The sequence below is a fragment of the Chrysemys picta genome, chromosome 20 (genome assembly GCF_011386835.1).
Source record: "Chrysemys picta bellii isolate R12L10 chromosome 20, ASM1138683v2, whole genome shotgun sequence".
In the NCBI taxonomy this organism is placed as follows: Eukaryota; Metazoa; Chordata; order Testudines; family Emydidae; genus Chrysemys; species Chrysemys picta.
In genome coordinates this window covers 21,742,832-21,766,991 of record NC_088810.1, presented here as the reverse complement: position 1 = coordinate 21,766,991, position 24,160 = coordinate 21,742,832, and the positions used below count along the sequence as shown (strand labels likewise).

General features: G+C 59.0%; 1 protein-coding gene across 22 annotated transcripts in view; it reads left to right on the top strand.

The window, feature by feature from the left end:
- Positions 1–24,160, top strand: part of ARHGEF11 (Rho guanine nucleotide exchange factor 11) — a 79,314-nt gene that overhangs the window by 46,135 nt on the left and 9,019 nt on the right. For 4 of the 22 annotated variants that reach the window (XM_042843265.2, XM_065574193.1, XM_042843262.2 and 1 more), the window contains 29 exons: positions 469–647; positions 829–930; positions 1,477–1,596; positions 2,132–2,192; positions 3,583–3,659; positions 4,790–4,927; positions 5,349–5,423; positions 6,177–6,281; positions 6,928–7,026; positions 7,671–7,713; positions 9,170–9,266; positions 9,385–9,507; positions 10,131–10,154; positions 10,566–10,710; positions 12,012–12,111; positions 13,537–13,566; positions 16,044–16,170; positions 16,397–16,576; positions 17,316–17,363; positions 17,808–17,995; positions 18,231–18,377; positions 19,313–19,392; positions 19,801–19,926; positions 20,884–21,001; positions 21,401–21,579; positions 21,686–21,761; positions 22,367–22,534; positions 22,720–22,807; positions 23,251–23,358. In XM_042843265.2, the coding sequence (XP_042699199.2) occupies positions 469–647; positions 829–930; positions 1,477–1,596; positions 2,132–2,192; positions 3,583–3,659; positions 4,790–4,927; positions 5,349–5,423; positions 6,177–6,281; positions 6,928–7,026; positions 7,671–7,713; positions 9,170–9,266; positions 9,385–9,507; positions 10,131–10,154; positions 10,566–10,710; positions 12,012–12,111; positions 13,537–13,566; positions 16,044–16,170; positions 16,397–16,576; positions 17,316–17,363; positions 17,808–17,995; positions 18,231–18,377; positions 19,313–19,392; positions 19,801–19,926; positions 20,884–21,001; positions 21,401–21,579; positions 21,686–21,761; positions 22,367–22,534; positions 22,720–22,807; positions 23,251–23,358 (3,151 nt within the window). The other 18 variants (XM_065574187.1, XM_065574191.1, XM_065574192.1 and 15 more) reach the window with 17 other exon arrangements.

Sequence of the window (24,160 nt, the reverse complement as noted above, 5' to 3'; positions counted from 1 at the left end):
ACCCGAATGTTCAGGGTAGCTGGTCTACACTGAAAACCTACATCGGCATAGCTGTCTCTCAGAGGTGTGAAAAATCCACCCCCCGAGAGACGTAGCTACATCGACCTAACCCCCGGTGTGGACAGCAGTAGGTTGATGGAAGAATTCTTCCGGCCCCCTCGCTACCGCTTCTGGGAGAGGGGGATTCCCTACGCCGAGGGGAGAGCTCCTCTCGTCGCTGTCGTGAGTGTCTAAGCTGAAGCGCTACAGCAGTGCAATTGTTGCACTTTCAGTGTAGACGTACCCTTAAGATCAGCTTCGGTTGCAGCTCCATCTGTTTCGGAATCCTGCATCGTGGATTTGGGGTTGGGGTGGGGGAGGCAGTGATCAGTTCTCTTCTAGCTGCCGTGATTCCCGAGTTTTAAATCCTCATCAACTGGCTAGTTATAAAGTGGGTCTCTCTCCACCCGCGCTCCTTTTCTTCTCCAGCCGGCGCCTACGTCGCGCTGACCCTCCTGGGGTCTCCTCCTCCCTCAGTGGTGCTCTCCGGCCCTCAGCAAGACGTGAGCGTATCGGGGGCACCCGGGATTGCACCCCTGTGCCCCCCGCCGCCTCCTCCGCCTCCGTTGCCTCCGCCGCAGCGCATCACAGGACCCAAACCATTGCAGGTAACCGGGCGGCGCGGCGCTCCCATGGGTGGTTTGTCCTGGATCTCTCAGGGGGATGGGAAAGCGGGGGTTCTCACTCTCCTGTGCTGCTCCACTTTGAGGGGTGGGGGTGAAAGATGGGGAGATGAAAGCAAAGCTCTGTCCGTCCCCTCACTCTGCCCACGTCTGTTCCAAATCGCAGGACCCACAAGTTCAAAAGCACGCGACTCAAATCCTCCGCAACATGCTGAGACAGGAGGAGGCCGAGTTACAGGTACGATGCGCTGCCTGTCTCCTCCCTGTGGTGAGCCACGCTGGAGCAGACCTCTGCCCTGTCTAGCTTGCCGCTAGACATCTTAGCTTATAATGGAGCGGACTATTGCTCTTCGTAGTCCAATCTTTCCTCCCGACATGTTGGATCAGACCAGTGGGCCATCTCCTCCGATATCTTGCCTGTAGCAGAGAAGACAACCACCTAATCTCATAGTTCTCCTTCCTGCCCTGCGGATCAGACCTCCGCTCCGTGTATTCCAGGCTCCTGCCTCCGTCCGTGACATGACTGGTGTTTCCAAGGAAGAGGAACCCTCTCCTGAGCGTGAGGCCAGTTGTACAATGTTTGGGGGAAGAGAGGTGTATTTCCTTCCTCCTCCCCCTGGCCACCAGCTGACGCCCTGCAGCAGCGGGTGCGGTCACATCGAAGCTGCACCGGGGTGTTGATCAGAGCCATCCATCCCTCACCTGCTTTATGTCTTTTTTTGTAGGCCCCCACGCCGCGCTCTGCACCCCGTGCCTGTTCCCCTCCCTGCGTGGCTGGCTGTAACCTCGTTCCCCTTCTTGTCTCCCCGCTCAGCGGTTCTGCGAGGTGTACAGCCGGAACCCCGCCACCACGCTGGAGGAACGGATCGAGGGGGCGCGCAGAAGGGTCAGCCAGCTGCAGCTCAAGATCCAACAGGAAACAGGCGGCTCAGTGGTACACAAGAGGAGTCCTTACTTCCTGGTTCTAATTGTCATGTGACTCCTCCCCCGCCCCCGGACACTCCACCCTCCTTAGAAGTTGGTGCCAGGGGAAGCCTGAACTGGGTTTAGTCCCATCGTGGAGATGGACAAGCCGAGGCGTGCCTTCGTGCAGTGTGAAATCTCCCAGAATGCACTGCCTCTGGGGGCTGAGCCGTGAACTGTGGGGATAGGTACCCAGAGGGCATTGAGGCTGAAATGGGTTAGGTGAAGGCTTGAAACCAGTTCAGCAGGGCTAGTGAGGACGCGCGGCGTTGTTTGTACATGAACTGGTTGAACATCCCTCCCCCCTGTGCAACCTATTCTGGGGTTCCCTTCCCAGCTGTTCCACAGACTCTTTGTGACAGCTCCGTATCCGCGGAGGTGCCGAGAGCCCCTCTTGACATGGAAGGAAGCTGGTCCTCCCCCTTTCTAGATCAGGCTCTTTCCGTGCCTCAGTTTCCCCACCTGTAAAGCAGGGATAACAACACTGACCCCTGTGTATCCTTCAGTTGCAGGATTTGGGGCGGCCGTGCTGCAATTCCGGCTCAGCTAGTCTCCGGGGGACGGAAGGTGAGTCGTGCTGTCGCTCCCAGGCAGCTACGCATACCCATCGCTACCGTCCGCCCGCCCTCGCAACAGATGATTGGTCTGGGCGGCTTCAGCTTGCGGTGCCTGTGCAGCTCCTTGTCTCCGGACGCTGTAGCCGTCCCAGGCATTCGACAAGCTTTGCTCGCACCGGGTGCGATGAGGGCTTCAGTTCGAGTCTGGGTTGATCCTTATCGGCTGTGATAGCGTCTCTCCAGTGCAGATGGGAAGCTACGAGCATTCTAGCTCTCCCCATTCAGGAGTTCCTCGCATTGGGAAATTACCCAGAAGTCTTTGTTCCCAACAGTCACACTCTGCGTGCTATAGGATAGGGACTCCAGGTCTCCCAGAATTTACCGGTGCAGGGTCACTTCAGTTCTGCCCAACGGCATTGCTATATGGGATATGCCGTAAAAAGACATGAATGTTTGCAGCCAGCACCCCTGTGACGGCCACCTGGCTCGGCGTAGATAAACGCTGCACATATCTCTGTTCTCCTCCACCCCAGTGTCCGTTGTAGAGCTGGGCAGGAAGTTTACGACAAAACATATTTTCACCGGACAATGTTGATTTGTTGAAACCGTAACCGTTTGTGAGAAAGGGTTGGTTTCAACCAATTTCCTGTTTTTGGCGGGGGCCGGGGGGATTCAAAACGCAAGGTTCCATTTTCCACTTCGAAACGACGTTTTGTTCTGAAATTTCAGTTCATTTGTCGTAAAAGAATTTTTTTAAAAGGTTGAAATCGAAATGAGACGGCTCAGAAGTATTGAAAGAAAAGGTGTTGACTGACCCGAGCTGAATTTTATTTTATTTTTGTTTTGCGGAAATGTTAGAGATTTCAACTTTTTGGCCCATTTGGAAGGGGACCTTTTTTTTATGGCAAATTTTTGTGGGATGGGAAAACCATCTCCTGCCTCGCTCCAGTCCGCTGCTCTCTGCTTTTTCACGCTCAACACATCCCGTGTGGCTGCCGCCCTCTCCTCCTTCACCGCCCAGGATTGCTTTCCCATCTTGTGCCCAGCAGAGCTCCGGTCTCGAAGCCTGTGGCTTTCTGGTTTCCTTTGCCTCTGCCCCTTGCCTGGAATTCTAACGAGCCGTCGCCCCCGGTAAAGACCAGAGCTCCTCTTCCCTTGTCAGAGGCCGAATTGGGGTTGCACGAACCCTCCTTAAACATTCTCAGTCTGATTCTCTTGAGGGGTCTCAGCCAGCCCACAGATCCGCCCCTCCTGTCATCAGAGGAGAGGAGACAGCAAAGGGCACGTGGGGCTGCTGAGCTCTGTCCTGCCCCCTCTCCCATCACTCGGTGTCTCCTTTGCCATGGTTCCTCCGGTGGGGTTTAATTTGACCCCCATCTGTGTCTCTCCTCTGTTCCCAGGCCGCCTCTCTCTGGACTCTCAGGATGGCGACAGCGGTTTGGATTCGGGCACTGAGCGGTTCCCTTCGGTGAGCGAGGTGAGGGCTCGCGGCTCCAGGGCTAAGGGCCAGGTCCATTTTGCACGTAGAGCAGGGAGTTGACCTCTGTGCGTTGTTGGAAAAGCAGTTTCTGCCCCCCAAACGTCCGGCACTCGCTGAGCATGGCGGGTTGGAAAAATCAGACCTCATTTAACATCAGTCTAATCGAATCTGGGAATCCCAGACCCTACAGTCCCCAAATCAGGATCCTGGAGTTCTTGCAGGAGGGGGGGGCCCTGCAGGCAGAGTGAAGGTTGCTTGGGCGCCGTTGGATGTCTTGTAAGTGCAGCCGTCACTCTGAATGTCCTGGGGTTTCTAAGACTCGGGGTTTAGGATCATTGCAACATCCCTGTGAAGTCTCTTCCTGTTCAGTTATTGATCCATCCTCTCAGCCTTCACCTCCATCCTAACAGAGGGTAACGCTTTCCAAAATGACCAAGGGCCAGAGTTTTAAAAGTATTTAGGTGCCTGGCGGGAGTGTCAGTGGGTGTTGGGGGCTCAGACGCTTTTGAAAATCCCCCTAGGTGCCGAAACACCTTTAAGAATCTTGTCCTAAGTAGGAAATTTTCCCCCTTAGTCTTTTTGGTCTGGGACTTACAGAGTCACAGATTGTCATGGCACTTCCTGCAGCAGGACAAAGAGGCGATACATGGCCCCAGGAGTTTGCAGTGTCAATAAGACCAGCCAAACGTGGGTGGGGAAGTGTCTGCAGGTTACTACTGAGAAGAGCAGAGGCGGGGTAGGGTGACCAGACAGCAAGTATGAAAAATCGGGACAGGGGCTGGGGGGTAATTGGAGCCTATATAAGAAAAAGACCCAAAAATCGGGACTGTCCCTATAAAATCGGGACATCTGATCACCCTACGTGGGGGAGGCAGGTGTGTGCACTGATCGAATGTAAACTGGTTTAGAAATTGATTTGTTAATTTGGCGCCCTCCCTGCCCCGCATTTGGACACGTTGTTGAGTCGGTTTAGATGTTGGTCTGGGTCTTTGGTGTGGCCGCTGGTCCCTTGGACCTGGGAAGCATGTGAGTCAAAACAGGGTCTGGCGCTGCTTTCGTCCCTGGGGGTTTCCCTGCTGCCCCCGTCTTGGTTGCTAATGTCGTGAGGTGGTGGTTGTCCTGAGCAGATCTCTCTGAACCGGAACTCCGTTCTGTCCGACCCCGGCCTCGACAGCCCGCGCACCTCCCCGGTCATCACCTCCAAGATGTTCCAGCACCATCGCCGCCAAGGCTCGGACACGCCCTTCCTGCCCATCGCGGAGCAGGTGAGGGGGGGAGTGGATGGGCCTGGGGCACGCTCCCTTGTCCAGCTCTGCGGAGTTGGGTCTGATTGACAGTGACAGGCTGTAGCCGGTTCAGCCTGGGGCTGTGATCCCATCAGGGGTGGGTCTGAGCAGCACCCAAACTGCTGCAGGGAGTGGGGTGCGGGGCTCCATGGGGGGCGCTCTCTGCTGGGGGTCAGTGCTCACCCCATGGCACAGTGTGCTGCAGGGGGTGGGGTGCGGGGCTCCTTGGGGGTGCTCTCTGCTGGGGGTCAGTGCTCACCCCATGGCACAGTGTGCTGCAGGGGGTGGGGTGCGGGGCTCCTTGGGGGGCGCTCTCTGCTGGGGGTCAGTGCTCACCCCATGGCACAGTGTGCTGCAGGGAGTGGGGTGGCCTTGTCCCAACCTGGCCTTGTCTCCTCAGGGTTTGGACCGGATGCCGAGGCCTCTCATCATCGGGCCAGAGGAAGATTACGATCCAGGGTATTTCAACAACGAGGTAACGGCTCCCAAGGCATCCCTCTGTCCTTGTATTTACCCCGTTGGCGTCACCAGCAAGCGCGGCAGCTGTGCCGGGGAGTAGGGGTTGGGACTTCTGGGTTCTGGCCACAGCTCTAGGAGGGGAGTGGGGTCAGTGGTCAGAGCAGGGGGGGCTGGGAGTGCCGCCGAGTGTGTCCCCAGCCTCCTGGCTTTACGGAGCACGCTCCAGCTGCTGGAAGCCCTGGGCAGGGCAGCGCGGTTACAGACGTCGGCTCTGGAGCTGGGACGATGCAAAGATGATACTGGCACGTGCTCGAGGCCACGCGCGTTGTTTGCTAAGGGCTTCCCAGCCTCCGCGCCCACCAAACCTTTGCCCCGCTCCATGCTGGCTCGTATTCGCTTTGCACGCGTCTCGTGGAGCTGATGACGAGGGCTGGTGGGTAGAAGGCAGCGTAAGGGGAACCCTTGTTCCGCTGGCCGGGTCTGGCTATCTTAGGCCTTGCCTAGCCTGAGGGTTTGCCCCAGTGCCGGGTAGCTACGCTGGTGCAAACAGGCAGAGCTGCAGTGGTGGAGTCTAACTCCGGGGCTGGGCTGGCTAATAGCTGCTCCCCTGCCTGCCCTAGGGTGTATCTGCTACAGCCACCCCAGTGGCCGGAATGAGGCAAATGCCAGTCTCACCAAGGCCTTAGCGGAAGGGGGAGCCCGTTCCTTGGGCACACTCTGCCCTTTGCTCTTCCCGGCTTGAATGGCTTGTTTCCCTGCCCTCCCCCAGCAGTGCGACACCCTCTTCCAGGACCTGGGGAAGCTCAAATCCCGACCGGCTCACCTGGGTGTTTTCCTGCGCTACATCTTCTCCCAGGCAGACCCAAGCCCCCTGGTAAGAGCGAGACGCCCTCGTCAGCGACCGCGGCTGCCTCTCTGTGGGGCGGCGGTGCGGAGACCCTGGCTTCCCCGCAGGAGCAGCCGCGTCCTGCCGCACGGGGGGTGGCTCCTGACGTGATCTCGGGAGCGTGGATGTAGTGGAGGATTTAGGGCATTTCCCACCCTCTGTCTAACCCTCATCCGGAGCCCACTGAAATCACGCACCGACGGCAACCGGCTTCGGTCCAGGTCCTACCCTCTCCCTCTTCCCTGGATCCAAGAGGGCACCACAGTTCTTACCCGGCCTGCTCCTTTTTCTGGGCTCCATGTTGTTTGCTGACTGGGCCCATGAAGTGCGGGTTATTTCCTCCTGTGGCTACTTGCCCTCAGCCCTGCCCGGGAGCCCCGAAGGCCCTAGAGCGCTGGGCCTGGCCCCTGCTGTCGCGCGCTGTTGAAGCCAATGGACTCACGCAGGCGTGAGAGGTGGAAATGCCGTCCGAGGGCTCCGATTCCTCCCCCAGCACAGGACACAATCTACCCCTGGAGACCCCCTACGGTCTGTCCTGTGTCCTGGAGGGATTCGCTGCTGCTGCTGCTTTAAGCGTTTCTCCTTCCTTCTTCATCTCTCGTTCTTTTTCTTCTCTCTCCCCCCGTCCTTCCAGCTCTTCTATTTGTGTGCAGAAGTTTGCCAGCAAATGAACTCCAAGGATTCCCGGGCGTTGGGGAAGGAGATCTGGAACATCTTCTTGGAGAAGAACGCGGTGAGTGCGGGAGCTTGGCAGCATTGCCAGCGGGTGTGGGGCTTTCTTCCCGCAGGAGAAGGCCGGCAAAGTGTGGCTTCGCGGTCTAACGGTCCATGTATTCAGCCTCCCAACGTGGAAAACTTTTAACCAAGGCCTTGGGTCCCCTGGGTTTTTAGCCATCAGCATAGCTGCACTGAGGCAAACGCCCCGAGCAGATGTGCTTTGCACAGTAAACTGCGCTGGTGCAAACTGTGTTGCATTGTTGTAAACCGTGTCTGCGCCGGTGTTTGCCACCAGTGTAGCTACGCTGCTGGAGGAAAAGCCAATATAGACGAGGCCCGGCAGCCTGCTTTAATTGGGATGGGTGGTTTTAGCTGTGGCCTTCTCCGAGAGAAGCGATTTTCCCCCCTTGTTGCTTAATAGGCACGGTGGTAGCAAATATACTGCTTAATAGGGACGCGTTAGTTGAGTGGCAAGCGGTTAAGATTTAATCTGGTGTTTCAATTGGGGTGAAAGTCTGAGCTCTGGTCTGTTTAAATACAGACGCTGCTGTGCAAAGCGCATGCCGGCGTTACTAGCACTCCCACGGTGTTTATCCTCTGACCTGGTGCCCCTAGAATAATAATTCATGGAGACGTAATTGCATTTTTTTTCCCTCCTAGCCTCTGAGAATAAAGGTGTCTGAGCAGTTGCTAGCTGACATAGGTAAGTGCGTGTGCACGTCTGCGTGTGCGTGTGAACTCTGAGGCCAGGCCTAGGCCGTTAGGGGTAGTCGCTGAAGCAGTACAGTGTTTTCAGCAGCTCTAGATCTCCGCATCAGGGACCACTGGCTGTTGCCGGTCCCACTGTGCAGTGGTTCTTAGCCTTGACTGCAGCCTGCGCCCCTTTGGTTCTCAGAATAGGTTCTCGCACCCCGTATCAGAAACCGTCCAAGTAGGTCAGTTCTTTAAACTTAGCTATCTTTTTTGTTTGTGTGTTACAGTAATCGTTAAAAAGGTATAATGTTAATAAATACATAGGTTTGATGAAACAAAGCAGTTGTACTTACGTGCCTGTGCTTAATTTGTGTTTTCGATGATTTACCTTCTACAAAAATCTGGCCCTATCTTGCACCCCCAGACAGGGCAGCTCGCACCCCCAGGGGGTGAGTGCACCCCAGGTTAAGAACCACTGCACCAGTGGCTTTGCTTTAAATCAAAGTCTCTTTTATTAGAGTGCAGAACTCTACATCCTCAGAGCTTCCCTGGAGAAGGTCTGTCTGCATAGGAGAGACCTCACTCCCCCCCTTCGTATTGCCCTGCGTTAGGGAGGAAACGGCGTCATGTGGTTCGAGTTGGAGTCAGGACTCCTGGGTTCTTTTCCTGCCTCACTTGGGGAAGTCGCTTCCCTTGCATGAGCCTCAGTTACAGAGGCCTGAGGACGTTACCATTAATTAGAGTCACGGCTGCGCCTAACGGGCCCCACTGTGCACGACCAAAGGGAGGGACAGTCCCTGCCCTGAAGAGCTTAACATTGAACTAGACAGAGGGCGGGAGGGGAAACTGAGGCACAGAGCAAGGCAGTGACTTGCCCAAGGTGACCCAGCAGGCCAGTGGCAGAGCTGGCAAGAGAAGCCAGGATTCCCAAGTCCCTTTCCACCGGGCTATGCTGCCTGTCTGTCTTACCATACCTGCCCTGCAGGCGGAGTTGGGAGGCTCAGGCCTGGATTTGCCCCCAACTCCAGCACCCAGGATATCTGCCCCAGTGCAAACGGGCAGAGTTGCGTTTTGCACCAGAGTGGCTTTCTCCTGCTTGGAACCCTGGCGAGCTGTGCTGTTGCTAATCGCGGGGCACAATGGGGATTCCCCGGCAGCATTCGGGGTGGCAGTGGTGCAGCCACCCTGCCAGGAGGAATCCGGGTGGGAGAGTCCCAGGGTAGATGAGGCCTTAAGTTCGAGGCTGCTAGCAGGGGTGCTGAGCACCTGATGTGGCTGCTGGGGTGTACACCCCTGAAAAGCAGCTGCCCGATCGGCAGGCATGGTGGGATCTTTGGCTGAAACATGCCGTGTCAACACCTGACGCTGCTGGTGCCCTGGGCCATCCGTGCACCCCTGCCCGCCCCCCCCCAGCCGAGCGCAGCTGGTAACGAGCTTCTTTCCTCATCTCCCATCTGCGGCTCCAGAGTCTCGCCTGCGGAACGGGGAGGACGTCCGAAGCGCCTTCTCCGAGGCTCAGGACGCAGCGATGCCCGAGATCCAGGAGCAAATCCAGGACTACAGGTAAGGCCCTCGCACTGCCTCTGCTCCATGGCCTCGTCTTGGGCAGCTCTTCGCTGGGGTGATTGCCTGCGGCACTCAGGCCCGTGGGGCTGACCTGTGGCCCTCGGTCTGTCCGCAGGACGAAGCGCACCATGGGGCTGGGAAGCCTGTATGGAGAAAACGACCTGCTGGATCTGGACGGCGATCCCCAGAAGGAGCGCCAGGTGGCCGAGAAGCAGCTTGCTCAACTGGGCGACATACTGTGAGTGCCAAGCGGCGGGGCTGGTCCCCGTCCGGCGTGTGATCCAGCCCCAGCCTGGCTCTGGGCTCGCTGACACCAGCAGAGATCGGCAGCGGGGTGCGACCGGTGGGAGCGGGAGCGGAACCCAGCTCAGCCTGGCGCGTGGATCCCAGGGCCGCTCCTGCGAGCTTCCGGGCACTCTGGCTTTACCATTGAAGTCCAGTTAGGACTCTGTAGTGGTGGGGGGGCCGGTGGAAGGAGCAGGCTCTGAGTACGTGTGTGTGTGTGGGGGGGGTGGGGGTTGAAGGAAGGAATGGGCTCCTGGCATGCGGGGGCAGGTGGAAGCAGCAGGCGTGGGGCTGGCGGGGACCTGCTCTCTTACACCCTGTCCTGTCCCCTCTTGCCAGTGCTGGTTGGAGTAGTATTGACCCTATATCCCCATTGCAGTCAAAGGAGCTCTGCCGATTTACACCGGCAGAGGATCCGGTCCCGTGCCTTTAAAGCGGCTGGTTTGAGTCGTGGCCGTGAAGGGCTAGGTCTGAGACATCGTCCCTCGGGCTCCTGGGCTCGGATCAGGCAGATTAAATGGTGTCTTACGGAGGTGGCCTGGTTTCTCACTCCCCTTCCCTCTTTCCCCGCTCTAGGTCGAAATACGAAGAGGACAGGAGGTGAGTGTCTGCCTGGCACCCAGCAGTCGTGTGCATCCAGATGTGATGGTGCCATACAGATGTGGCCGTGGGGGTGGGGTTCTGGAGAGCTCAGGGAGGGGGTCCTCTCATTGCTAGATCACTCTTTCCCCTCCCAACGCCAGGGTAGGGCAAACTTGTCGTCGGCTGGATGAGCGTCCCGTGGGGAAGCAGCTGGGTAGCGTCTGTCTGGGTTGTAGTGTCCCGCAGGACGGCCCCCTGCTATCGCAGAAGGCATGGACTGGCCCCAGCGGTCGCAGCAAGGAGAAGAAACTGGCTCTTTTCTGGCCAGTTATCCCTGCGGTGGCCGAACGAGGCCAGTCTCCTGGCACGCCAGTGCTGGCGTTGTGTCCTGGATGATCTGCAGCGTGTCTGTGTTTTCCCCTCTTCCAGCTCCCCCATGGCCTTTGCCCTCAGCACCTACATGAGCCACACGGGAATCCGGATGCGGGAGGCCCGGCCGGCCAGCTCCAGCGAGAAGTCCCAGGCCTTCCCAGACAAGGACAAGTGGCTGCCCTTTTTCCCCAAGGCCAAGAAGGTGAGTGGGGCATTGGCCGTGTTCCCTTTTCTGACCGGATTCTTCCCAGTGCCGTCAGCTCCTCAGGCCTGGCCTAGCACAGTTCTTGTCTCCACGGCCTCCCCGAGCCCCAGCGCCCCTGCAGAAATGCGTGGGAGCACCTAATCCCCATCCCTGGAGAGGTGAACTCCAGAAGCTCCCTGTTCATTGAGAAGCCAGCTCAGAATTCCCCTCCAGCCACGGCCCTTGGGTGGGACGCCTCGTCGCTTGCGCCTGGGCAAGGCGGGCACAACATGTGGCCTTTTCTGATCTGGTGGCCCCTTGTGCCGGGGTACACGACAGCACAGATCCCCTGGGTGAGGGAAAATCAGGCCCCTTGTGTCTCCTGGCCTCCTCCCCGCCGTGCCTTCCGCTCTGTCCCTTTGCCCAATCTGTGTTGGTGCAAGAGCCACCTCCTCTGCTGCCCGGAGCAGCCTCCCAGTATCCCTTCACCTCCATCACCTTCCCTCCCACGCCCTTTCCCCCGTCTCTCTCCCTCCTGCCGTTTGATCCTGGTGCTGGGTGTTTCACTCTGGGATGGGAGTGGGGGTGGTTTGTGTAGCAGACCCTGTGCAAAGTCAGGCTGACGCCAGACCAGTGGGAACTAACGAAAGCTCAATGTGACCGGCAGCTGCTTGCTCTCTCTAACTGGAGGGTGAAGACAAGGCTGAGGGATGTGTTGCTGGTGAATTTAGACACGCAGGATTGTGTGCCCAGCGGTATAAACAAAGTGACTTGTGACTTGTGTTGTACTGTAATAAACTGGCTGGTTTGTTTATATATGGCTGCCCCCTCCTGGTTGGAATCGGAACTGTTCCACTGTGTCATAGGCCCTATACGTCTCACAACTAATGGAGATTCTCCCTTCGCTCCAGTAATAGAGGCTTGGACTTCCAGAGCAGGCGGATCAGAGTTCTGTCCATGCTGCTCCTGGGAAGTTTGGAGTAGCTGCAGGGTGCAGCATCCTGGTAGACAGGTAGCAGAAAGGTACCAAGTACGGTACCCTGGACAAAGGTGGGCCTGTGTCATTGACCCTCATTGCCCAGATGTGGGGAGAACTGTAGCACAGAGTGACTGGTTCAGGACCCCATGGCAAGTCAGTGGGGATTAGAACCCCGTCTCCCAGCCCTGGCCCCTAACCACCAGCCCACCCTGCCTCAGTTTCCTTCCTTGCAAATTAAATGCAGCTACTGCTGCTCCTTCTGCGTTAGCTCATGTTGCCCTGGGAGTTAACATGCCTCCCTTGCAAAGACTGTTTTTCCAACTCTTGTCGTGTGTCTCAGCAGAGCAGCAGCACGAAGAAGGACAAAGACGCGATGGAGGATAAGAAACGCAATCCCATCCTGAAATACATCGGGAAGCCCAAAAGCTCCTCCCAGAGTAGTGAGTATTGGGTCGTGCTGGGGGCGCTGGGGGTCACAAGTACTGCAGGAGATGCCCGATGGGGAGCTGGGTTCTTTGAGACTCTTGGGCGAAGTGCCAGAGCCAGCAGTCTGCCAGTAGGGGGCGCCACTTCGGTATCCGATGAAGTAGCCAGTTCCCGGTCCCGGAGGCAGTCATCTCCTCTGGCTGGCTGCGTGAGAATCAACATTTTGGGAAGTGAAAGGCATTGTCTGTGAGCCGGGGCGCAGCCGCACAAGTGTCAACCTCTGGCCTAGATGTGACATGCACCAGGGCAATTTACGCTGCTGTCCAACTAGACTGCACTTCACTAGCGTGAATCTTTCTTCCGCTCGGAACTTGCATCCAGTCCCGATGTAGGTGATGCCTGAGGAGTCTCTCCGCCTGCCTTCAACCCTTCTCCCCCTCTCCGCTGCATCCCAGCAGGGATTCTCGCGGGAGCTCTCTCCCCTTTTCACTCTCAGGCCTGGTCGATGCTTACAATTTTGTAGCTGTGGTTATACGAGCATAAAAGGGCTTTTGCCCCCGTAGCCTATTTTGCTTGGAGAACCAGTCTAAGCTGTTCTGGCGCAAGCCGCACTCTTCTCGCTCTGATCTGTGTCGGTGCAGCTCTTACGGCAAAGCTTGGAAGCGTGGATAAGGTCTAAGGGCTTATCCACCACGGAGCCGTTTAGTAACAGCTGTTCCGCACTGACAGGGCCTGCACAGTGTGGAGTTAGGGATCGCTCCTGGGGTAGACAACCCACAACTCTCTAATTACATCTCGCACGCGCCTGCCCGTGCTTGAGGGTGCCGTTTCCGCTCGTCGAAGCAGCCCCTACAGAAATCACACGCTCACCCACGTGTGTCTGCCGCTGAAAACCCATCCCTTCAAAGTGCTGAGCACCCAGGGGTGGGGTTTTTCAAAAGGGAGCTACCCCAGGGGGAGTCAGTGGGGGCTTCCAAGGGGAGCAGAAATCGCCTGGTGCTGGGTGCATTTGAAAATCCCATCGGACGTGGTTCGATTTTGGCCAGTAGTTCTATGGGAAGGGGGATGCGGCAGGGGGTGGGTTGCACAGAAAGCTGATGTGGTTTGTTGGGGGTGCAAAATTGCTCCTGCAAAAAAGGAGGCTGCGCTGAGACCGTCCTAAAAACTTCTTCCACCGGCTGCATGTGCAGTTCTGAGCGTGCATGTAACAAGCATCATGCACACAGATCTAGCACTGTCCATACAGTCAGAGCCGTGTGTGTGTGTGTGTGTGTGTGTTCCCCTCGGGGAACCCGGGAGAGGTGTTTGTGTGTCTCTTCACTGCCTTCGCTTTCCATTTCCTCCTTTGAGTTCTCATTGTGCAGCTCACACGCCCTTCTAACCTCCTTCGTTGTTGAAATGCAGGATTGATTTGACATCTCATTGTTTTTTCCTTTCAGCATTTCATGTCCCTTTGTCCCCTGTGGAAGGTAAAAGGCCTTTTCTTTTCTTTTGTGTTCAGCTTTGTTTGTTTAATTTTTTAAAGCGGGGCTTTCCCCAAAGGTCTCCCACCTCATTGCGCTGTGGCATCGGGGTGGGTGGGCGCTTGGGCAGGGCTGGGGAGGGGAGGCTTAGTGGACAGAGCCCTGGACTGGGACTCAAAATACCTGGTTTCTAGTTCCAGTTTTGCCACTGGCATGTTGGGGGACCTGGGGCAAGTCACGCCCCCTCTTTGTGCCTCAGTTTCCCCATTAGGCAAATGGGGTGTTAATGTACTGACCTGTTTTCTAAAGTTCTTTGAGATCTCCTGATCGAAAGGTGGTGATGGGAGTCTTTCCCTTGACTTCTCTGGGAGCTGGTTCGTTCGTACGTCAAAATCCTTCTGCTCTAAGGCCCAAGGCCTTTGTTTCCTTCGCTCCTGGGTGATTTGTTTTCCTGTGCCTTTGAGGCTGTTCAGTTTTCTGCCCTCTTCTCCTTTTCCTCTTGTCCGTTCAGGAAGTTAATGGACAGTGGTACCTAGTCGGCGCTCGCCTTTCAGAGACAGTGCTGCTTCATGTGCCCCAGGCTCATGCTAGGGGGCGCTGTGCTGCAGGGAGTGGGGTGGCTGATCCAGTATGGGGCGCGCTTCCCGACCTAGAACCAATCTCGAGACCCTGTCCCAGCGTTAGGGTGCGCTATGCTTGCGGAAGAGGCCCAGCTGCATGCAAGACGTGAGCAATCGCAGAGAGGTTTTTTCACACGGTGCCGTGGCCAAATTCCAGTTGGGCCAGTTAGATCTTAAACTCTCCCTGCGCTTTCCAGTAGACAGGTCGTTCTCCTTCCTTTCCTGCCCTGCACCGCTGTGCGGCGTGACTCCGCGGCTGTTACACACTGCGAGAGAAACGTAGGCTGAAATGCTCCCTGGGCGGACGGTCCCACTCGAAACAGGCCACTGTGTAGGGGTCAGTTTCATCTTAGGGCCTGAAATCTCAGTCCCACGCGGCCCATGTAAGCCTTTTCTCTGCTGCCCGAGCAGTGGGCGTAACTCACTTATCTCCACTTCAAGGCCCCTTTTCACTGCCACGGCCATGCAAAGGGGCCGTGGTGCAGGGAAGATTCAGGCCAATGCTTGTGTAGTGGGATGGGGCCTTTTGGGGTGGAAGGCACTGGTCTAGCTAAGTGTCCAGATGCCCTAGGACATGAGTGCCGTCGAAATGCCCCCTGCATTCCTAGAGGGAGGCAGCAAGTTGGCTGAGGGAAGAAGCTCGCTCTGTTGGATAACAAGGCTGTTAACGTGTGCACATTAATAAATGGAGATATCCCATCTCCTAGACCTGGAATGGTCCTTGAAAGGTCATCGAGTCCAGCCCCCTGCCTTCTCTAGCAGGACCAAGTACTGATTTTGCCCCAGATCCCTAAGCGGCCCCCTCAAGGATTGAACTCACAACCCTGGGTTTAGCAGGCCAATGCTCAAACCACTGAGCTCTCCCTCCCCCTGGGATTGGACTCTGGAGAACCTTTTAAGCGGGGGAGGGGGGCGAACAGAGTCTGCAACGGATAACATCAGGAGCCATGTGGAGAGAAGTGGGGGCCTAAGACACCTCCAGGCTTTCGGGGGAGCCCACCCCCTGCTCCCACCTGCCCTGATATCGTACGCCGCGCACCACCCACTAGATCGTAGTTCTCTAGGTCGTAGATCTGTTCTCCCATGCAAGCCCCTGCAGGAGTAGCCGTCCCCAGGCGACCACCTGGCCTGGAGGAGACGCCCCGGTGTGAGAGGCTGGGTGGATGCTCTTAATTCAGATGGGAACAAGCTGGAGCTAAACCGAAATAAGAGCGTCCACACAGCGATTTGCACCAGGTGGACGAAATCGGTGCAGGTTTCCTGGGTAGATGAGCTGCTCGGCCTTCCTCCTGCTGTGTGATTTAATCTGCGGCCTGGTTCTGCAGGGAAACGCAGTCCAACGTTGGGAGAAGGATGAGTCTTTTAGGGGACCCTCCCGAACCAGGGGTGCCCTGAAAACTCCCCATAACCGGGTCACTGGTTTAGCGCCAGGCCGCCCGGGTGTACTGCAGCTTTGTAGCCACTACGCGCCACGGGGCTGCACTGATTTCGGACCCCGCTGCCGAGCGCCTCCAGCTGGGGGTTTTTCATATGCCGTCCGCACAGAGGCAGGGGGTGGTAGCTGGGGGCTGGTGGCAGCAGGGACCGGGGAAGGCCGGGGAGTACGGGCTCCAACTAGAGACGGGAGCTGCCCTGCCTCCCAGAACTCCAAAAGCGCCCACCCCACACCAGCCATCTCCAACCCATACAAGACCAGCCAGACCCAAGAGGGTCAAACTGCTGGGGTCGGGCTCACCACTGCTAGGATGTATTTAGCCCCTGGGGGGCTACGTAATGGGCTTCAGGTTAACGATTTAGCCATCAGTACCTATGTCTCATGTCTGTCCATCTGTCCTCCTGTCCCTGACTGCCCCGTCCCACCAGTTAAACCCGGCAACGTGAGGAATATCATCCAGCACTTTGAAAACAACCAGCATTGCGAGTCCCAAGAGCCTGGCACGCAGCGCCTCTCCACCGGCAGCTTCCCTGAAGAGCTGCTGGACTCGGACAGGTAGGGCTGCTGGGGGGTGGGGTTCTAGGTTAATGAGATGGGTTCTAGCTCCCTGCTGGGTTCTGAATTAATGTGGTGGGTTCTAGCTCCCTGCTGGGCCTGGGGTTCTAGATTGATGAGATGGGTTCTAGCTTGCTTCCCCGCACGCACATGCGTTCTCAGCTCTTCCGGCCTGCGCAAAATCCAGCAGTTCCATGCATCTCGCCAACCCCGCTCCCCCGTGCAGTTCCAGGTCAGAGGTCAAGCTGGGCCGGTCGGAGAGCCTGAAAGGGCGGGAGGAGATGAAGAAATCGCGCAAGGCAGAGAACGTGCCACGGTCCCGGAGCGACGTGGACATGGACGCCGCAGCAGAGGCCACGCGGCTTCACCAGTCGGCGTCGTCTTCGGCATCCAGCCTGTCCACGAGGTCAGAGCCCAAAGCCCCGAGCCCGCGGGAAGGGGGACGAAGGCCTCCAGACGGTGCCTCTCATCTGTTTCTATTGGAGGTTTCAGACGGGCCCGATTTCCAGTCGGATTTGGGAGCTGAACTCTCATGAGCTCCCAGCCAAAAGTGTCCCCACTCGGGTCTGTTTTAATCGAGCGTGGGGCGAGAAAGGCCAGCCGCCCGGGGAGGTGCTGAGGGCCCGGTGGGTTGGTGGGCAGGCAGGGGAGCCAGCCGGGGTTCCGTCGTGGAGTTTATCCAGCCATGGAGAGGGGGAAGCTCCCGAAATGGCTGGCGAGATTTAGGGGTCTAGATCCCATTTTCAAATGGCTGAACCCTCACACACACACCACGTCCCCCAGCACTGTCAGCCGGTCCTGAGGAACCCCCCTCCACACACACCCACAAGCTCTTCAGAAAGTTTTTTACCTGGTTGACAGAGGCCAGGTTCCACCCCCAGGGACTCTCACTTGAAGGCCCCGATCCTGCCGAAGTTTGCTCCCCAGGCTGTCTTTGAGCCTGTGATTTTCAGAGGAGCCTGGGGAATTGTGCAGCCACCCCCCACCCCCCAGTCCCCCGGAAATCCCAGCCAGTCGCTCTTGGCAGCTTTGGGGGCGTGTAGTAAATGCGGAGCCAGGAGCTCAGATGCGGCAGGGTGGGAGAGCAAAGGTCTCTGGGATACCATTGCTCGGGGATTGAGTGCAGTTTTCAATTGCGTCCCCAGGTCCTTGGAAAACCCCACTCCTCCCTACACACCCAAGATGGGGCGCAGGTGAGTGACCCCGAGCTCTGCGTGCTCCAGGGGCAGGGTGGGGGGAGTTGGGTTTCGTGGTACAGCCAAGCTCCTGGAATCCCCTGAAACGCCCCCGTTTGAGCCAGTTCTCCCGCCTGTGTCTGCCTTCCAAAGGACCCTACGCGTTCGGGTTGGGGGGTGAAGGCGAGTCTGTGGCCCCCTCTCTCCCCCCCCCCCAGTGGCTGGGTCACGTAAGAGGTTAACGAGTCTTCTAGCAGTGCCCGCTAGGGGGCTTTAGCCCTTTAGCTCAAGCATTAGAGATTTATGCTCTTCGGGGTGACGGTCCCAGGTTCGTGGGGTGACGGTCCCAGGTTCGAGCTGGCTGCATGTCAGCTGGATTGGGAGTGGGGTAGGGGCACCACATGGGGTCCATGCACAGCTGCAGGGAGTAACCGCCGCCCTTCCCCCCCAATATCCTCCCAGGAGCATCGAGTCCCCCAATCTGGGCTTCGGCACCGACTCCTTCCTCCCCCACCTGCTGGAGGATGACCTGGGCCAGCTGTCGGACCTGGAGCCGGAACCAGACTCTCAGAACTGGCAGCACACGGTCGGCCGGGAGGTCATGGCTTACCTGACCCACAGGGAGATCGACCGCCAGGAGGTGATCAACGGTGAGGAATCCTGCGGCTCCTCTTCCCTGGGGGCCGGGGTGACAGCGTCCCCGCGGGAGGGACTGATGGCAATGGCAGGCCCGGGGCGCGGGTGCCGGGATAGATCTGGGGAGGGACAGAACTGGTACATTTGGTGGCTTTGCTTGAAGTGTGGGGCCCAGGCTACCTTGGCGGGGTGGGGGAGCTGAGAGCCGGGCTGTCTCTGAACCCCACCCTCTCTCCCGCCCGGGGGCAGAGCTCTTTGTCACGGAGGCGTCTCACCTGCGGATTCTCCGAGTCCTGGACGTCCTCTTCTACCAGCGGATGAAGAGGGAGAACTTGCTGTCGCGGGAGGAACTGGGGCTGCTCTTCCCCAACCTCCCGGACCTGATCGACATCCACAGTAAGCCCCTGAATTCCCTGGGGTCTCCTTCACCCCCTAGGGCTAGAAATCCCCGGTGCCTGTCTCTTTAAGGCCCGGCCTGCTGCCGCCCCCGGGCGTTTGCGCCGAGAACAGCGATTGGAATCCCAAGTGTCCCACGTTAATGCATCTGTCACTGCCGGCGGCTGGTCCCGAAGGGAATTTAGCTGTAAGGCTTGGGTCTCCGTCTGTTTGCTGGCCTGGTGTGCGGTGATCTACAGGCGGTCAGACTAACGGCTCTGCTGGTCTCTTCTGGCCTTGAACTCTGTGACTCTAGAGGGGCGTCTACACGGCTCTTCGGGCTCGCGGGGCTACAAACAGCCACGGGCTTCAGAGCCTGACGTCGACGTGGCCAGTTTTAGCACCGGGCCACTCGGACTCTCTTCTGCTCCCTGTTGTCTCTACGGTCACCTGTCCAGGCTGGCTCCGGTACCAGACAATAGTCAGGCTGCGTGTGGCTATCTGGGGCAGACACGTTAAACGTACAAGCCAGGGTAGCTGCAGCCTCTTGGTAGTAAATGACTGAGACGGGCCTGTGCAGGCCTGTCCATGCCTCTCTGTCATTGGGCGCCTGCCGCTGAGAATGGAGGCAGCTCGCTCCAGGAATGGCCACTGCTCCCAGGGGTATCCGCTGCTGGCTGAGCGTAGGAGACCTGCACCGGAGGGGCTGTTGGAAAGGATTTCGGGGTGAGGAGCTCACAGGGACGTGACGAGAGAGGCTGGCCGGACGGTGTCGGGTGCATGGCGGTCGGTTACATCTGAAATGTAGGAATGGTCTATGTGGAATGTAGGTCAGCAGATCTCCCGGGCAGGGGGGTGCTGCCCCTCCTCGTTAGAAGAGGACGTATTTAATTTCTTTCTCCTTTCCCTCACGCCCCCTTCACTTATCCCCTTTCCTCCTTCCCGTCCTTGTTCAGATTCTCTGTCTGAATCCATGAAGAAGCTCCGAGAAGAAGGACCAATCATCAAGGAGATCGGGGATCTCATGCTTTCTCGGGTAGGGCTGGGAGAGCTACCAGGATGGTGGGTGTGTGTGGGGGGGTCTCCCTGTCCCCTGGTGCAGAAGGCCAAGGGGCTGCGCAGTGAAATGAACAGGCGGCACATTCAAAACCGATAAAAGGAAAGACTTTTTCACTTGCTATGTGATTAGCCTGTGGAACTGCCTGCCACTGGATGGTGCTGAGGCCAAGAACTTAGCAGGGTTCAGAGAAGGACTGGACGTTTCTGGGGATAACAAGACTATCCAGAGTTACTACAGCTCATGCGAACAACTTACGCCTTCCTCTGAAGCAGCCACTGCCAGAGACAAGATCCTAGGCCCCTGGGTCTTTGGGGACGAGGGGGTCCCGGGCAGTGCTGAGGGCTGACAGCTCAGCTCTGGTCCTTTGTCTTTCCCCGCCCCCAGTTCGACGGGCCGGCGCGGGAGGAAATCCAGCAGGTGGCGGCTGATTTCTGCTCGTACCAGTCCATCGCCCTGGAGCTGATCAAAACCAAGCAGCGCAAGGAGACCCGCTTCCAGATCTTCATGCAGGTACCGCGAGCTCCACTGCCCTCTTCTCCCCCAGCCCCCCCGGCTGGGACTCTGGTCTTAGTGATGAACTGCCAAACTAGTAACGACAGGTTCCCTCCTCCTCACCCCACGAGGGGGTCGTGCCCCCCCTCCCCCCGGGACTCCTGCCCCATCCAACCCTCCACGTTCCTTGACGCCTCCCCCAGGACTCCTGCCCTGTCCCCTGACTGCCCCCTGCCGCCCCATCCAACCCCTCCTCTCATTCGTGATGGCCCCCCCCGGGACCCCTGCCCCATCCAACCACTCCTTCTCTCTGTCCCCGACTGCCCCTGGAATCCCTGCCTCTGACTGCCCCCCCCACCGCCCCATCCAACCCCTGCTCCTTCCTGACTGCCCCCCCCCGGGACCCTTGCCCCCATTCAATCCCCCTGTTCCCCGCCCTCTGACTGCCCCGACCCCTATCCACCCCCCCACAACCCTCCGAACTCCCCTGCCCTCTTCCAACACCTCCTCCCTGCTCCCTTACCGCACTGCCTGGAGCCGCTGGGGCTGGAGCCAGGGCCGCTCGGCCAGGGCCAGGCCGGAGGGAGCCGCTCGGCTGGGGCCAGACCGGTCTACGCCGCGCCTCCCTGGAGCTCTCCTCGCACCCCGCCCCAGCTTCCCTGCCTGCTGCTTGTTTCAGGCTTCCCGCGAACAGCTGATTCACGGGAAGCAGGGGGGAGGGGGAGGAGAAGGGGGGCAGAGCGGGAGCGTTCGGGGAGGAGGGGGAAGTGAGCTGGGGACGGGGACGGGGTGGACAGCTGCCAGAGCTTTCGGTAAATTTAGAAGTCCTTAGAACCGGTTGTCCCGGTTCTAAAAGGGCTTCTAAATTTAACAACCGATTCCGGCGAACGGGTGGGAACCGGCTCCAGCTCACCACCTGTCCCCCTCCCACGGTGGCTGCAGCGCTGTCTCTCCCTCCGTCTCCCCCCATCCCAGGAAGCCGAGAGCAACCCGCAGTGCCGACGCCTGCAGCTCAAGGACCTGATCATCTCCGAGATGCAGCGCCTGACCAAGTACCCGCTGCTGCTGGAGAACATCCTCAAGCACACGGACGGTACGGGGGGGGCTGACAGCGCGGCCACGTCCCCTCCACGCCCAGCAGAGGGGCCGAGCGGGGCTGGGCTGCGGCTCTTCTCCCTGCAGGGGGGACTCCATGGGGCAGGGCAGTGGGGGGAGCCTGCCTTGCTGATGGCCGCCAGGCGGGCAGGGGGCTTTAGCCCACAGAACTCAGCAGCAGCCCTTCCTCGTGGCCCAGGTGGGCGCCTGGGAGCCGACACGGCCATTGCCGTAGCCCTGTCTCCCCCAGAACGGGAAGCCCAGCTGGCCTGCGCCCACTCTGTTAGGTGGGGCGCCATTGCCCTCGAAATCCAGGGCGTTTCGCCCCGGTGTGAGACAGAGAGACCAGAACTTCCAGCACAGCCTCGCCCCCCTGACGCCCTCTGTCCGCCCGCAGGCGGGACCCCGGAGCACAAGAAGCTGTGCCGCGCCCGTGACCAGTGCCGGGAGATCCTCAGGTACGTGAACGAGGCGGTGAAGCGGGCAGAGAACCGGCACCGGCTGGAGGCCTACCAGAAGCGCCTGGATGCCACGTCTCTGGAGCGGACCAGCAACCCACTGGCGACCGAGTTCAAGGTACTGCCCGGCTGGAAGCGAGGGAGGGGGGGACTCTGTCCTAATTTCCCTGCATCCCCAGCCGGGGAGAGCCAGCAACTAACCGTGCCTTCCCCACTGTGCCCAGAACCTCGACCTCACCTCCCGGCGCATGATCCACGAGGGGGCTTTGAGCTGGCGCATCAGCAAGGAGAAAACGTTGGGTATGTACCTCCCAGCAGGGCCCGTGGCTGACATGTCCCTCTGCCTTCAGTCCAAAACCCCCACCCCCGAGAGCCCCCCAGGACCCTGGTCTCCAAGGAGCTGCAGTGGGGAACTCTATTAGCTGCTAGCATTAGCAGGCTTTTATCCGCTGGGGATCCTTCACTAGAGGGACCCCCGATCGCACCATTCTTCCCCAGCAGGGGTCAGCTTTCCGCCTTCTCGACTGGCCCCGAGAGAGCCGGGGGTGGGGCGACGCAGCAGGGCAGGACAGAGCGTGGGGATCTAAGGTCGGGGGGACTTGTCTTCAGGCCTGTGTGTTGCTCGCTCCCCATCAGCCCTGCAGAGGACGCTGAGGAGCCGGTTAGTCCCTGTTCTCTGAGGCTGGGCTGGGGAATGGAGCCCATGGGAGTTAGGCCCCTGAGCTCTTTGGACTCCCAGCGAGAGTCTGGGGCCAAAGGTTTGCAAATTCCCGCCTAGGGGCGGATCTGGCCTGTCCCTTAGTGCTCACGCCAGACGGGTCACCCTGGGGCAGCCTGGCTCCCGCGTCACCGTAGAGGGGGAACCAGAGGAGCTGGGTGACCGGGTCTGCGTCCGGCCTGTGCAGATCTGCACGTGCTGCTGCTGGAGGACCTCCTGGTGCTGCTGCAGAAGCAGGACGAGAAGCTGGTGCTGAAATTTCACAGCAAGACGGCGCTGGGCTCCTCGGACACCAAGCAGACCTTCAGCCCCGTCCTGAAGCTCAACTCCATGCTCATCCGCTCCGTGGCCACAGGTAGCGAGCGGGAGAGGCCCGGGGGTGCTCTGCCCAGGCGGGCGGCTGGCGCGGGCGTGGATGGGGAGGGGGAATCTCGTCTCCCCCCCGGTAGGGGCGTGGGCATGGGAACAGCTCCGAAGCAGAGCCCTGTAGGCTGTGGTGCCCGAACATTCCCTGTAGCGTCCCGTCTCTCCTCTGTGCAGACAAACGAGCGCTTTTCATCATCTGCACCTCGGAGCTGGGGCCCCAGATCTACGAACTGGTGGCGCTGACGCCCTCGGAGAAAAACACGTAAGGGCGTAACGACGGGTGGAGAGGGAGGGGCTGTGGGACGTTCCTTGGGGCATTGGGGGGATGAGAGGAGTCCACGCACCAAGGTAACTAGCATGTCCTGGGGCTGTGGTGGCAGGGGGCTGCAGGTCGGGAGTGAGGGGCACCCGCAGAGCTGGGGAGGGTGCCCACGGCTGGGGTAGTAGAGGCTGTGGGTCAGGAGTGAGGGGCGTCGTAGAGCTGGGGGGAGCAGGGCTGGACTAGCAGGGGGCTGTGGGTCGGGAGTGAGGGGCACTGGCAGAGCTGGGGGTTAGGGTGCCCTCCCCTTGGTGCAATCCTGTCTGTGTGAGGGGGTGGAGCTCTGCGAGGGTGGGGGCGGAGCCAAAGCCCTCGGGTCTGGTCTCCGAGCAGGCAGCAGCCGGTGGGTGCCGGGGCCGTAACGCCCCCTCTCCTCGGCCTGGCAGGTGGATGGAGCTGCTGGAGGAGGCGGTGCAGAGCGCCATGAGGAACGCCACCTCCCCCCCCAAACGCAGGGCCCGGGAGCTGCCCATCCACAGGCCGGCCCCGTCCAGGTGAGCAGCGCCACCCTGGGGCCTCGTTGCAGCGGCCGGGGGGAGGGAGGGAAATGGGGACATCCTGGCCGCGGGGCCTTTCAACAGCCACAGCGGGACGGGTCTGGCCTAGAAGTTCAGGGGCAGCAGGGAAGGGGGCGGGGGCACGGCCAGGTCTCCATTCCTGCTCGGAGCACTTGGGGATTTCTCTCCAAGGCCTGCCCTGGCTGAGCCGGGCACAGATCAGACTGAACCCCAGCCCCAGAGGCTGGCTCGCTGTCCCCCTCCAGGGGCCAGGCCAGGAATAGAGCCCTGCGAATCTCACGCTGCCTTTTAGATCTAGAGCAGGGGTCGGCAACCTTTCAGAAGTGGGGTGCCGAGTCTTCATTTATTCACTCTCATTGAAGGTTTCGCGTGCCAGTCAGACATTTGAACGTTTTTAGAAGGTCTCTTTCTAAAAGTCTGTAATATAGAACTAAACTGTTGTCGTATGTAAAGTAAATAAGGTTTTTAAAATGTTTAAGAAGCTTCATTTAAAATTAAATTAAAATGCAGAGCCCCCCGGACCAGTGGCCAGGACCCGGGCAGTGTGAGTGCCACTGAAAATCAGCTCGTGTGCCGCCTTCGGCGCATGTGCCATAGGTTGCGTACCCCTGATCTAGAGGGACCCAGGTTCGATTCCCCCTGAGGCTGGGCAGCTGCCCTGGGAGACCAGCCCGGGAGCCACGTGTCTGGAGGCACTGGCCTCTGCATGGCTGAGTCCCTCCCTGCTGCTAGAGTGGCTGGTGGCTCAGAGCCGTGGGTAATTAAGGCCCCGATCCTG